Source organism: Squalius cephalus (assembly GCF_949319135.1).
Source record: "Squalius cephalus genome assembly, chromosome: 24".
In the NCBI taxonomy this organism is placed as follows: Eukaryota; Metazoa; Chordata; class Actinopteri; order Cypriniformes; family Leuciscidae; genus Squalius; species Squalius cephalus.
In genome coordinates, this window is record NC_137145.1 from 21,558,470 (window position 1) to 21,574,081 (window position 15,612).

Sequence of the window (15,612 nt, forward strand, 5' to 3'; positions counted from 1 at the left end):
CATTTTCAGCACAGTTTAGTGAAGGTTGAACCATTTGTCATTATCTAACAGTTAAGCTCAACAACAATAACACCATTGAGGTCAAACGTTTGGGGTCTGTAATTAAATAAAACATTTACAATATTTTATAACTTACTCCATTTTAAAAAGTGAATCTCTACACTTCCTGTAGGGGAGAGCCGGGACGATTGAAACGCAGGACGGATGAACCATTGAGATTTCCTTGAAAACCACTCATGTCATGTACGTCAAATTTCGTCAGCACGTACAGCACGCAATGCCTACCAGACCTGCGAAAACATTTCTTCTTTACGTCATGCCGTTTTGGAGTTAAAGCTGGAAAGCTGTTTTTGAGTGCGGTAATTCTTTTGTGCGGTACTGTTTTTTGAATTGTATTTATTGTTTCATGTGCCATTGTCATGATAATACGGCAGGTGTATTAGTATTGCAACACACCCTTAAGTGTGCAATATCAGAGTTTTTTTAGTTTAAGGGCAAAACAGGTTTAACTGGCTGGAGGCGCTGTCAGTTGAACCTGGTCATAGCTAAACCGCTGTTAATGTGGTCACACTATGTGTTTAAGCACTGAATAAAAAAGTGTTTTGCAATAAATAATGAAAACATTTGTAATGCATAAGATGCGCGTTTTCGATGTTTAATAGTTATTTAATCATGAACCTACAGAAGTAGGTCTTTAGCCTATACTGTTCATAGATTCATATACTGTTCCTAGACTTGTGTTTCTTTTAATGCAAATTTATTTTCAATTATGCAACACGCTATCTCTTTAATAATCATCAATTGTCTAATCTTCAATCTTCAAAATATTTCATTTATCGTCTTCCGGTTGACCGGTTTTCTTCATAATAACAGGCTATTCAACTAGCAAACACTCAATATGACTCAAGGAAGAAATGTAAGAAAATTAAATGTAAACGGATTTGTCTGTCTTCGTCACCTAATAGCCTATTAGAAAGATTACGCAAAATGCGCATAGGCTTATCGCCTATTGTTAAACTGTTATGTTTCATCTGTCCCACCCCAAAGCACAACTACCGTTCAAAGTCAATTTTTACTTAAATCATTCTAGATTTGCACCGAATAACACATGATACTAAGAGAATACATATGTGAGTTGTTTGTTGATCACAAAAAAAAAAAAAAAAAAATTCTATCTGTAACCTTATCTTAGAAAACAATGTTTATCTGAAAGTGTTTCAACTGTCCCAGCTCTCCCCTACTCATTTTCGTTGTCTAAAGATAGGACCAGTCTGTTTACCAACCAATGGAAGACATGTTTGAAAACAATGATTTTTGCAAATCCATCTGGTGATGCTTTAATGGAGCCCAAAATCACAAAATTCAGCTTTAGAGAAAAGATTATGAGTGTCATGATTCCTGTCTTGTGTTCTCCTTGTCTTTTGTGTTGGACTTTTATGTTATTTCCTGTTCTGTGCCAAGTTTTGTAGTCCTTTGTAGTTTTTCTTATTGATTAGTTCCTGATTGTTCCCAGGTGTGTCTTGTTTGCCAATCTCCCCTTGAGAGTATTTGAAGAGTTCAGATGCAAAAGCCTCTAAGTGCCATCTGAAATTGAATGATAATTTTTATCAAGCTTGTATATTTAAGTTCAGTAATTTCACTTAAATGACAATTCATAGGTAATTTGCATTGCCATTTAAGTGAAATTATGAACTTAAATACACAAGCTTGATAAAAATGATCATTCTAGAAGAAAATTTCACATGGCACTTAGAGGCTTTTGCATCTGAACTCTTCATTTATACCCAAGTGTTTCTCATGTTCTTTGTCTGGAGTTGTCCTTTGTTGGATGTATGTGTGGTGATGCTCATTCTGTTGTCTGTTCCCTGGTTATCTGGTTGCAGTGGTTTTGTTATGTTTATTTTGTTATTAAACTATTTCTGCATTTGGATCCAACTCTTCTTTTGTTTTTTTAGTTCACCCAGCGTTACAATGAGATGATTGCCTGACCTCTTATGATCATAAATGTTCTGTTTATAGACTCTTGGTGTGAATAGGCACACCTCAATCCTTCCTGTCTTGGCAACTTGAATGTCACATGATTCACGCCAGTTTGATCTGAGTTTATTTCTGACTTATTTATTTCCGTTTATTTTCCGACAGGTTGATGAAATGCAAAGCATTGCAGCCTAAACAATCTGAAGCTAGAACAACTGAAGCATTAACCATTAACACAGTTTTATAATGAATGACATTAAGAGATCAGAGACAACTGAAGATATATATGAAGATGTGACGTTGATGACTGAGACTGTGGAAATGGACAGAGGAGAAAGAGTGGAGATGATGGTGGATATCTATGAAAGCACAGATACTGAGAGACATTATGATCTTTGGACAAACACAGAGAGACATCAGCCACTTCAACACACTGGTAATGTAATTCATCTGATTATAACAGAGAGACAGAAGTATTGTAGTATCTCTTGTGTTTTTCTCAGTTACTTTGGTTTATTTATTTAAATAGTCTTAACATTCTCTAAACTCAATTGTCACAACTATTTTATGGGACATCATGTCTGCAAAATGTACTAATTTTTTTTTTGTCATCAAGTGAGATGTGAAACATGCCATGTCGTAAATATTTATAGAAATGACATGTATGTCAGACAGATTTTGATAACTGAATGGCTCACACGATGAAAGACTGTTTAGATGCGTTGAATATGACAATTTTACAGAGAATCAACTCGTCAGTTTTGATCAGCAGGCCATGTGTGTATCAAGATATTGTGTAGTACTTACTCTTTTGACCAAAACACTTGTGCAAAACATGTGCAATTTGCTTAAATAAAAAAGAAGTTCAATTTTGGTTGAACAAGAAATGAATTGTTCAGAGATCTGAAGTTATTGTTTTGAGAGATCTTGTTTGAGAATTGAGCCAAAGCGATTGAGAAAAAAATGTAAGTGTAAAGTTCATTATAATTAAGTATAGAAGTGTGACGACTAAATTAATCTTGTCTGTCGTCTTCAGGAAGTGTCTCAGTGAAGAACAGAAAGCACAGAGCAGTTGAAGTGTGTGTGTGTCTGCTGTGTGTTCTTCTGCTGACTGCTGTAATGATGCTCTGTGTGTATTTCACCACTGAGAGAAACCAGTTACGAGCCCACATCAATAATCTGACAGAGGAAAGACATCAAATACTTACCAAATATGAGCAGATACTGAACCACAGTAATAATCTGACTGAGGAAAGACATCAAATACTTACCAAATATGAGCAGATACTGAACCACAGTAATAATCTGACTGAGGAAAGACATCAAATACTTACCAAATATGAGCAGATACTGAACCACAGTAATACTCTGACTGAGGAAAGAGAGCAGATACTTATCAAATATGAGCAGATACTGAACCACATCAATACTCTGACTGAGGAAAGAGAGCAGATAAAACACAAGAATGATGAACTCCAACGTGGCATATGCAAACAAGGTAATTTTGTGTTTTTCCTCATTAAATCATTAAAATGTATATTTTTTCTATCATTCCACTCCAATAAAAATAAGCATTGACTTAAACATCAAGTGTCTGTTCATCAATTCGGCTTAAATACATTTCAACACGGACAAAGCTAAACTGTGTAAACTAATATCTAAACTGGTGTATTAATAGATCAGCGTGATGACAACTTCAAATGGATTTACTGCAACTTCAGTTTTTATTATATTTCATCTGAGTATAAGATATGGAGTGACAGCAAACGAGACTGTCAACAGAGAGGAGCAGATCTAGTGATCATAAACAGCAAAGAGGAACAAGTGAGTGAGAAAGAAAAAGATTTTGTGTTTGTTTGTGCACATTGACACATGGGTTGGTCTGTTTTAACAAATGAGAGAAAGGTGTATTATTGTAATTATTACTACTACATATATATTATACAATATATTACTGTTCTATCATAACAGGAGTTTTTGCAGAAGGTTGCAGGTAATGATCAGTTTTGGATTGGTCTGAGAACGACACAGGGAGAGTGGAAATGGATCAATGACACCACAATAACAAAAGGGTGAGAGATCACTGAATTTAACTGATCATTAGCCAGAATTTCTCTACTGTAAATATGTTATCATACTCATAACTGACTCTACTGGAAATCAAACAGTCTTCTTCTTTGTTGTTTCAGGTTTTGGAGAAATCAATATGTATATAATGATTATTGTGCTCTAATGACTTCATCAGGGTGGGAATATAGGTTATGTTATTATTCAATGAAATGGATCTGCAAGAGAACTATTTTAAAACCACTCATTAGATAAAATATATCTGCTTTGTAATTCTAATTATATCATTGAACAGTTCAAGTTATTTTGAAATGAAATATCTTTACGTGATTCATCAGCTTTTTAAATATGCAGCTTAATTGGAAATCCGAGTGCTATGTTATATAACTAAATCATAATAAAGATGAAGATAAATGGATCCACTCATTAAAGTCTGTGGATATTGCTCATGAGAAAGGGTCAGAGGTCTGGTGTCTCGTCCAGAAGAGGGTCTTCAGCAGTTTCTCCTCCCTGTTGGTGATATCAAGAGCAATCAAAGCCAGCAGACAAACTGATGGACCCTCGTTCTCCTCTGTGACTCTAGTGATGGATGGATCTCCACGGATGTGTATTTAACTTTCCTCATCAAAGCCTCAGACTCTTAACCACTGAAACTCAATTACAGAAGCTTTCATCTACTTCCTTTTCCACAAACAGTGAAATCAGCGATATCATGTAGCCCAAAACTTACTTGATGCAGAGGGATGCATAATGTGACTAACTTAGTAAATAAATAAAGCTAACAATATATAAAACTAGATCTAATGTGTTGTTCATCTATTATATCGTATGTTTAAAGCAGATGCTAACAGTTTAGCTAAAATTTTGCATCTAGTGGATCAACACAATAAAATACAGATTTTATGTAAAGCTCTTTATGTCCTGTAATTGTATGTGAATCACATGTTGTGCTGCAGAAATAGTGTGAGCAACACTATCAACTGATCTCTTGAGTAAACTAATGTGTCATTAACACAAAGCACTGAACTAACGGCCTCTTGAAAAGCAAAACAACAGACTAAAGGAGATGAGCCATTTATTTCACAATAGATTCTCTGAGTAATAAACATCATAATATCACATTCACCGATGGGCAGGTCCTGCGACAGAAGCAAAAGCCAACAGAACGCATTTGATGCAACACAATTAAATAACACTATATAGTATATGCATGTGCCGTCTGTCCACATTTAACACCATAGTTGAAATACATCTTTTGAATTCAGTCCTTGCCAGTGTTGTATTTGAGACCGGTCTAAAGTTCTTGGTCTTCTCCCGGTCTCGACAGCATTTGTACTCGGTCTTGTCTCAGTCTCAGACTAAGAGGACTCAGGATTTTATCTCAAGACCAGTAAAGGCCAGGATATCACTAAACTGCTGGTGTATTGTCTGATTTATTTGTTAACATCATTGATGTAATGTCATGTAAAACTTACTGCTTAAAATAACTTGTTTCCAGTGTGATTATCTTTTGTTACTGTGGTGTCAGGTTCAAAATCAATGCAGGATTGTCAAAAAAAAAAAAAAAAAAAAAAAAAAGCCCAAAATTAACACAAACACCCTGAAAATTTCAAAGATCGCAAAAAAAATATTTGTATGAGATTTTTACATTGCAACATATAATAAAGCAATATCACAAGAGCAAAAGAGCTGTTTTGACAAATTTGAGCATGATTGCACATGTGATATCCCCACATGTGAGACCCAGAAAAAAAAAAAATTTGAATTTAGGTTTTTTTCATGTCATCACATTGTTTAGAGCATAAGAAACAAATGGTAAAAAAAAAAAAAACATTTTTGAAAAATGATATTTTATTAATTTGTTATGCTATGAATTTAAATATGTATTTCAAGCTCGAAACAATACGGTCTCTGCTGCCAAAGCAAGAGAAGACTGTTGGAGAAAGATTGCTGATTGTTAATGTGTAAGTTAAACAAATACGTTCTATATTTATGTAAAATTATGTATATATGTATGTGTAGCCTATGTGTAATATAGCCTATTTTTATAATGTATAAAAAAGTGCATGTATGTACTAAGAAAGATTAATATTCATTGATTTTTTTTAGATGCAACCCCAACTCCAAATGTTCTTGGCAGCAGATCAAGACAAAATATACAAATATAATTCAAAGTGGTGAGTATTTACCACAACCTTTTATTATTTTTGTGAACATTTTATCACAAACACTTGTTTGCAGCAAACAGAAATAAAGAGTTAAATTCAGAAAACCAGAATACACTGTGGCGGAGGAGTTGGCTCTGAGTAGGCAATAAGGGACGGCCGGATATGGATGGGATTACAGGTGCTGTACAATCTGACCCTGGTGCTGGCTCCTCTAAGCAAGTAACACTGGGTACGTGTGCAATACATTACTACTTTTAAGTTTTAAATATGGCTGACTGTATGTTCTGCAGTAGAGGGAAATACAGTGTCCCTGTTGAAGCCAGCACACACACACACACAGTCTCCCACACAGAGGTCAGTATGCAGCAGACAGAACACCAAACATAACCTGCTTTACAACAGTTATGCTTTACATTGGCCTATTTTTATTTATTAGGGTGGAGGAAATGAAGACACTCTGTCTGTGTGTTCTCAGACAGTTGCTGATGTGAATGCACTGGGCTTTTTATTATGGCAAACATTTGAATGTGTGGCATAAAAAAGGGACTGGCCCTTACACATCTCTTTTATTGTTTTATTGTATTTTTCACAACCTGCCCCAGAAACTGAGGCCTCTACCTCAATGGGCTTCAGAAGAAATGTGAACAAGGATTTAAAACCCTTGACATAAATTACAGTCAGTCCTGTGTTTGTAGGAAGTCAAGGAACTTTTTGTGATTTGATGAACCTCCAGAAAACTTGTAATGATCATGTTTGTGGTGGAATTATGTTTCAGGTGGAAACAGACTCAGTCAGGGCCCTGTACAAAAGGAGTCTTGAACTAGACTGCACACTAAAGGAGTCTTGAACTAGACTGCACACTAAAGGAGTCTTGAACTAGACTGCACACTAAAGGAGTCTTGAACTAGACTGCACACTAAAGGAGTCTTGAACTAGACTGCACACTAAAGGAGACTTGAACTAGACTGCACACTAAAGGAGACTTGAACTAGACTGCACACTAAAGGAGTCTTGAACTAGACTGCACACTAAAGGAGACTTGAACTAGACTGCACACTAAAGACGACTTGAACTAGACTGCACACTAAAGGAGACTTGAACTAGACTGCACACTAAAGACGACTTGAACTAGACTGCACACTAAAGGAGTCTTGAACTAGACTGCACACTAAAGGAGTCTTGAACTAGACTGCACACTAAAGGAGTCTTGAACTAGACTGCACACTAAAGGAGACTTGAACTAGACTGCACACTAAAGGAGTCTTGAACTAGACTGCACACTAAAGGAGACTTGAACTAGACTGCACACTAAAGGAGACTTGAACTAGACTGCACACTAAAGACGACTTGAACTAGACTGCACACTAAAGGAGTCTTGAACTAGACTGCACACTAAAGGAGACTTGAACTAGACTGCACACTAAAGGAGACTTGAACTAGACTGCACACTAAAGACGACTTGAACTAGACTGCACACTAAAGGAGTCTTGAACTAGACTGCACACTAAAGGAGTCTTGAACTAGACTGCACACTAAAGGAGTCTTGAACTAGACTGCACACTAAAGGAGACTTGAACTAGACTGCACACTAAAGGAGACTTGAACTAGACTGCACACTAAAGGAGACTTGAACTAGACTGCACACTAAAGACGACTTGAACTAGACTGCACACTAAAGGAGTCTTGAACTAGACTGCACACTAAAGGAGTCTTGAACTAGACTGCACACTAAAGGAGTCTTGAACTAGACTGCACACTAAAGGAGACTTGAACTAGACTGCACACTAAAGGAGTCTTGAACTAGACTGCACACTAAAGGAGACTTGAACTAGACTGCACACTAAAGGAGACTTGAACTAGACTGCACACTAAAGACGACTTGAACTAGACTGCACACTAAAGGAGTCTTGAACTAGACTGCACACTAAAGGAGACTTGAACTAGACTGCACACTAAAGGAGACTTGAACTAGACTGCACACTAAAGACGACTTGAACTAGACTGCACACTAAAGGAGTCTTGAACTAGACTGCACACTAAAGGAGTCTTGAACTAGACTGCACACTAAAGGAGTCTTGAACTAGACTGCACACTAAAGGAGACTTGAACTAGACTGCACACTAAAGGAGTCTTGAACTAGACTGCACACTAAAGGAGACGTGAACTAGACTGCACACTAAAGGAGACTTGAACTAGACTGCACACTAAAGGAGACTTGAACTAGACTGCACACTAAAGGAGACGTGAACTAGACTGCACACTAAAGGAGACTTGAACTAGACTGCACACTAAAGGAGACTTGAACTAGACTGCACACTAAAGGAGACGTGAACTAGACTGCACACTAAAGGAGACTTGAACTAGACTGCACACTAAAGGAGACTTGAACTAGACTGCACACTAAAGGAGACTTGAACTAGACTGCACTCTAAAGGAGACTTGAACTAGACTGCACTCTAAAGGAGACTTGAACTAGACTGCACACTAAAGGAGTCTTGAACTAGACTGCACACTAAAGGAGACTTGAACTAGACTGCACACTAAAGGAGTCTTGAACTAGACTGCACACTAAAGGAGTCTTGAACTAGACTGCACACTAAAGGAGTCTTGAACTAGACTGCACACTAAAGGAGTCTTGAACTAGACTGCACACTAAAGGAGTCTTGAACTAGACTGCACACTAAAGACGACTTGAACTAGACTGCACACTAAAGGAGACTTGAACTAGACTGCACACTAAAGGAGACTTGAACTAGACTGCACTCTAAAGGAGACTTGAACTAGACTGCACACTAAAGGAGACTTGAACTAGACTGCACACTAAAGGAGACGTGAACTAGACTGCACACTAAAGGAGACGTGAACTAGACTGCACACTAAAGGAGACTTGAACTAGACTGCACACTAAAGGAGACTTGAACTAGACTGCACACTAAAGGAGACTTGAACTAGACTGCACACTAAAGGAGTCTTGAACTAGACTGCACACTAAAGACGACTTGAACTAGACTGCACTCTAAAGGAGACTTGAACTAGACTGCACACTAAAGGAGACTTGAACTAGACTGCACACTAAAGGAGACTTGAACTAGACTGCACTCTAAAGGAGACTTGAACTAGACTGCACACTAAAGGAGACTTGAACTAGACTGCACACTAAAGGAGACTTGAACTAGACTGCACACTAAAGGAGTCTTGAACTAGACTGCACACTAAAGGAGTCTTGAACTAGACTGTTCACTAAAGGAGCTGGACTGTGAGCTGAGGAGGCTCCATAAAAAAAAAAAAAAAAAAAAAAAAAAAAAAATATTGGAGATCAAACAGCTGGATAAAACTGATCTCAGTATGTGAACTTATTTAACCAAGTAACACTTTAGTATGAATATTTATTAATGCAACTTTCTCTTGCTCTCTTTATTCCTCTCATCCCACAAAACCAATAAAACAGTTTGAGACCTATCTGCAGTTTCAATGTGCTTTTATTAAGTGTAATATTGTATGGTGATTGCACATCTGCACCAGCTGGGTGGTCAAGTGTGATCGGGTCAGTTTCATCGGGGAGAAGCTGGTTTTGTGGTGTTTCTCGCTCCTTTCTACTGCTGGCTATATTGTGCAGAATGGCACATGCAGCCACTATCAGTGATGCCCGCTCTGGTGACTCTTAAGGGCCGAACACAGTTGAAGTGTGCCTTTAGGATGCCAAAGGTCATCTCTATCTTCACTCTATCTTCACATTGAAGCTGTGCTGTGGCCCTGTCCGAGGGTCATGATAGGGGGTTATTGTGTTTTTCTATCTCAGTTCAAATTAACAGTGTTTTGTACTGTACAAAATTTAACTTGCTTTCCTCAAAGCGCTGACACAACAGACTTACGGAAAATGTGTGAGACAAGCACTGGAGCCAGGCCATTTGCCATCCAAACTTGTGATCATACGTTCATGACCACAAGTCGTCTGCAGATGAAATATTTAGTAGATCATTGTTATATCTGTTAATGTTACTATTAATTTAAAGATTCATCTCACAGAAAATAATCATCTCACATATTCACATCATCTCTACCTGAACATTAAGGCTGTGATAGGACTTCCTATTAACATAATCTGCCTCATGTTCCCCTAGAGCAGTGGAGATTGGAGCAATAGACTGCATACATGTTGCAATGACTCTAGAGAATCCTATCATAAGATTAACACAATAATAATAAAGATTTTAAATAATTCTTAACATGTATTATATTGTATAGTACATTTGTGAAATTTGCTTTTTGAAAAAATAAATAAATAAAAATGTGTTCATGTGATTTCACCCTATCAATATATCTTATCAGCAATTTTATAAAAGCCCTCTTTTATGGACATGGTCGATAAATGTCCGGGGAACACTATTAATGAAACTATTCTGCAGAGCGAGGACCACCTTGCGAATGGTTCGACAAACCGTGTTTTCCCCTAGCTTCTGTGCGTCACCCGTGCAAGTATTACTTGCAAAAAAACGCAACGCAATACCATTTGCGGTAGGCTACAGTAAGTGCATGAATTCGACGTGTTAAATTCTTTATGTGCGGCTCAAGAAGTTCGCAAAGATAAGACATTCCTTCCATGGAAAATCTGTATCTTTCATACAAGTAACTATCAGGAAAGGCAAGTGGATTTTGTCTGGCTAAAAACTCTTTCTCTACGAAGTGCTCGTCAAACAATTTGCGCTGAGATGTCCACCGGATTTAGAAGAAAAGGTGAAGTCATTGTAACAGACACTGGGAATAAGCTACCTCACCTACATGTTTCTTTGCTCTCAGCTGATTGGTCAAACTTCAGTCTGAGATCTTGAATCCAGAACATAACCTGCCCCGGAGCAGGTTAGCCGTGCAGCGTAAGATACCATGGCAACGAACACCGATTAAAGCCAAGCTACTTTCATAGTACCTAAAACCCAGGGTTGGCACTATAACTGAAACATAGCTGGCTAGCCGGCTAAACCGGCTTCATGGTATAGGCCCCAGGACTCAGTTGTTTAAAAACTTAAATGACATGAAATTATAAGTATAGGCAAAAACAATGGGATTTTTTTTTTCAATCACCAATAAATGTTGGGGTTTCAGGATTTATTTGAACTAAAATTTGCATAAAGATGATTCTCAACTATGTTATGAAAGATATAACGGAATGAATTGATGCACCATTTTACTTTATGCAATATGTGGGTAAAATGGCCATAAATAAATTTTCCCATTTAATGCAATGTATCTTTACACTGTATCTACACTCAAAAAAATGATTCTTGCCACTAATTGAATTTAAGCAAACAATTTAACTAAAATATATTTAAAAATGTATAAAATAATCATTATTGTTGCGAATTACTCTTACACAACGTGAATGTAATGGATCCAAGTCCAAACTGATCAAATTACATACACTATACTTGATTTGTTGCCGTAAGGAGCAGATTCAGATGTGGCGCATGCGCACTAGAGTAAAAAAAAAAAAAAAAAAAAAACTCTGAAGGCGTGAAGGGCGGCAACAGTCGTTGGAGGCGCGATACAAGACTCAGCGTCAGCAGATGTGGAATATTCGGCAAGGTAAGATATTTTCTATAGTTATAAATGATCTAGACTTCAACATCAACTATTTTGTTTTTTTTAAATGTGATCGATCTGATTTGATTAACGTTAATATCTTAGCTTTTGCCGTGACTGCACTTCAGACGAATGAACTTTTTCGGCCTTTCCAGTTATATAAAGAGTAACGTTAACGTTAACTGATCTTTTTAAAGATTTATTGTCGACTGACTACCGGTATGTGCATCATTTTTGCATTTAGGCAGATTACGCGTATGATTTTGCGTTGCACAAACACAGTCAATCGAACTTAGGCCCAAATGAAGGTTTTCAGGTAAAATTGTATAGGATTTGATGAGGATAGGATTTGTCGTTAAAACAAATATCTTAAAAAATATTTGTAACTTTGTTTATTTATAGGCCTACGGTCGAATGACTGTGTTTGTGCAACGCAAAACGCAACGTGTCATCTCGACGCAAGTTATCGTTAGGCCTAAATTTGACATTGCTTGAAAAATCCTTTGAACATGCCAAAACGTTGCACAAACATACTTAATCGACTGTATATGAAAATTATCTACATGCAAAGGTTTATAGGATTCAATTTAGTGCAACATGCTTCTTTTTTTCATGCTGAGTTGTAATTTCATTACAAAAAAATAAATCTGTCTTTGCTATTTCAGAGTCCTCATCGATGTGACACTATTCCAACATTTCTGGCTCTGGTTTGGCACAATCACTCAATTACGGTATGTGTATTTTTTTTCTTTGTAATAATTTAAACTTGACGTTTAATTGCTTTGCAAAAGTGTGATGTCTGTTGTTTTCTCTCTCTTTTTGAATTTCAGATATTTGAGTTTTGGAAATGTGGCAATTTAAAGTGTGTGGCACAGAATTATCCAGTAGGTATGAGTTATTGAAACATTCTAAGCTTAAACATGGACATTTTGGGGTGAGGTTCAGGCATCCTTGTGTATACAGTAATTGTCCTTGCACTTTTAGGACAATTGGTGTCTGATTTACAAACCAGGTGGCCTGCACTAAATGAAGTAAGTGTTATTGATATTTACACAAGAATAAATTGTAAATTACAATGGATTCCTCCACAGTTTCATGCCCATCTTTATTTCTCTTCTTTTTTTGTTTGTTGCAGAATTCATAAACTGTGCCACTTCTGTCAAAGTTCTTGGCGCAGCTGGACAGATACACTGTTAATCTAATCTTCTGGACAGAAGACATCACACATTATGGCAATTACAGACAAGGTGTGGTAAGCTTAGTTTTTTTTTTTTATAACTAATTACAAATATTGTATATATACAATATACACAATATATACAATATAAATATATAATCATATATAAAATACTAAATAAGTGTTTTTTATATTGTCATAATTTTCAGTGTGATGATGACATACACATCAAACGAGACTGTGTCATAAAAAGTCTGTGTGTACCTCAATGAGGACATTACAATACTCGTCAAAGAAATTGAGGTTTGTATGTACTTTTTGTAATGACCTAATCCTATTGCCAGCCTGTATGTTACCAATATTTCAGTGAAACTGAACAATGTGTTAATTATTATTTGATTGTTTGTCTTTTGTTTTGGTTTAGGACTGCAATCCTGAAGAAGCTGAGAGAGGAATTTCTGAGACCACTATGGGGCTTTTTGTGATCCGTAAAGAAGGTGCTGGTGCTGAGGACGAGCCAGAGGATGTTGGAGTAGTGATATAGGGTGTGCAGCGGCTACAGCCCTTTAAGAGTGTTTCCTTTGGATTGGTAATGCTGTTCGGACTGATCTACGCTCTCAACTTAAGCTACCCTCAGAGTCTCAAATTCACGTTTGAATTCTTTCAAAAGGTTCTGATGAATTTGGATGGCAGCAAGCTTTCCCCAAAGGTTCAGGCACAGTGTTTCAGTGAATAGGACATTCACTTCTTGCCTAGATGTTTCCAACAACTGAAGGGAGATTAAAAACTTTAAAAATGTAAACTTAAGACACGGATGCCCTGAAAGGAATTTTTCAATGGACTGATGACACTAACTCCAGCATGCAAGAGACTGCACCTAATGCACCATTGTAGCTCTGATACTCTTGACACGTGAGATGTTAGCCCTTGTGCTATTGACTCAGTCCAGGAACTTATCTGATGACTTGTTTTGCAGCAGAGCCGAGACTGTTATAGTCAAGAACAGTTCTTTGCCTCAGATTTTTTTGTTCCTGTGTTCTGCTGAAATTCAGCTTCAGAGAGCTGACACAGAGTTCAGCAACAGTGGAATGCTACTTAATCCACCACCAAAATTAAGATTGGACATTCTTGGTGGAGATCATCTTTAACTATGCAGCATACTCCACGGATAGCTTGATCAGGCAGCTGAGGCAGTGAGTAGGACACTTTGTTCTTGCCTAAATGTTGAGTGAAAACAAAATGTTTACCTTAAAAATGTGAAAATGTTTGATGTTGAAATTTTGATCCCTGTTAATTGGCACACAGGTTTAAAACTAAAAAGTGTAACATGAGTAATAACCACAGAAAGTACAGGATGCATAAAACTGTTGCATTAATTTGTGAAGTGCTGTATTATGTCATTGTTTGTTTCTTTTGTCAGACTGAATGCTGCTTTTGACTTGGGGAGCAAATTGCACACAATAAATGTTTGAAAATGTAACGTGTTTGACCGTTTATTCAATAGAATTAGGAAAATGTAAGATAGTTATATAAAGCAAGTAATAACTATTTATTTGAAATGAGTAAAGTTTATTTAATACACAATCTTGAATCACAGTTCATTGAATTAAATAATGGTTATGTGAACTATTCACGTCAACTGAACATGATGGTGAAGCTTAAATAAAATGTTAACTTTTACATTGGATTTATGTGATTAAATTGGATGGAAAATTGACATGTAATTGAAATACATAAGTTTTAACTTTTGGGGTTAAATATTTTTTTGAGTGTAATGTGCACATTAATGTGTTCTTGAAACAACATTTAATGAAAAAAGAAGTGTAATAATTGGAGTAATAATTAGCAACATTTTAATAATATCTAATATTTCATAGGAATATTGATGTATAACTTATTTCCATATTCACTTGTTGTGTCTCCCAAAATGCCTGATAAACATGATTTAAGTCCTGATGTCCTCTACAGTGGACATGTATGAAATCAATGCCCTGTTCTGGAACAGAAAGTCATTTTTTGATTTGAAACCCCATAACGTTTTCCTGAGATGTTGGTTTATACAATTTGAAAAAGTAGTCCGATTTAAAATATTATTACAATTTATTATCATATTTCCATAAGAGTGCTACATTTGATAACTAAATTAATGTCAGACATTTTTAAAGACCAAGGATAAGTTGTTTTCATAGTGAAACCTCCAAACATTTGGTATCTCTTAAAAGTCCTGAATGTGCTCTTTACAGGACACAGGTTGTGACATGTATGGTGTCAGAGAAATTCACTAAAATATAATGTCCACTTCAGTGGACAAAAGTCTATTCCTGGGTCCCAGGAGGATATTGATATTATAGAAACATTCAATAAACAAGAATAATAATAAGAATAACGAGTGACTTGAATTTTAGACAATTTTAGACAAGTATTTGCTATTTCGGCAACTCATTACGTGTTTTGATGTCAGTTTCACATTTAAAAGTAAACCTATCATTTTATTTTTCATCATATTTCTATATTCAAAATATTCATTTAAAGAAAACAATCTCAACAATATTTACGCAGGTGTAACTGAACCAATTCAGATGCAACTCTGCGACACAAAGATGAATATTATTATTAGTGATTTGATTGGTAACAGCTCTATAGTGT

General features: G+C 36.4%; 1 protein-coding gene and 1 long non-coding RNA gene across 3 annotated transcripts; both read left to right on the forward strand.

Annotated features, from left to right (window-relative positions):
• The first annotated feature begins 880 nt into the window (after positions 1-880).
• Positions 881-5,720, forward strand: LOC307152220 (uncharacterized protein). The gene is made up of 5 exons (XM_079860652.1): positions 881-2,413; positions 3,014-3,475; positions 3,656-3,801; positions 3,949-4,049; positions 4,167-5,720. Exons 1-5 carry the CDS (start codon positions 2,224-2,226, stop codon positions 4,297-4,299), a joined length of 1,032 nt encoding a protein of 343 aa, XP_079716778.1. The 5' UTR covers positions 881-2,223; the 3' UTR covers positions 4,300-5,720.
• Positions 5,721-11,716: 5,996 nt separating this feature from the next.
• On the forward strand, positions 11,717-14,444 carry LOC307152681. Of its 2 annotated transcripts, none has more exons than XR_013820029.1 (7): positions 11,717-11,792; positions 12,455-12,520; positions 12,620-12,677; positions 12,774-12,820; positions 12,925-13,036; positions 13,176-13,269; positions 13,391-14,444. It is a non-coding gene; the product is annotated as an uncharacterized lncRNA (long non-coding RNA). The 2 variants fall into 2 exon arrangements; XR_013820030.1 differs by having other exon boundaries at positions 12,620-12,673.
• Positions 14,445-15,612: the final 1,168 nt, after the last annotated feature.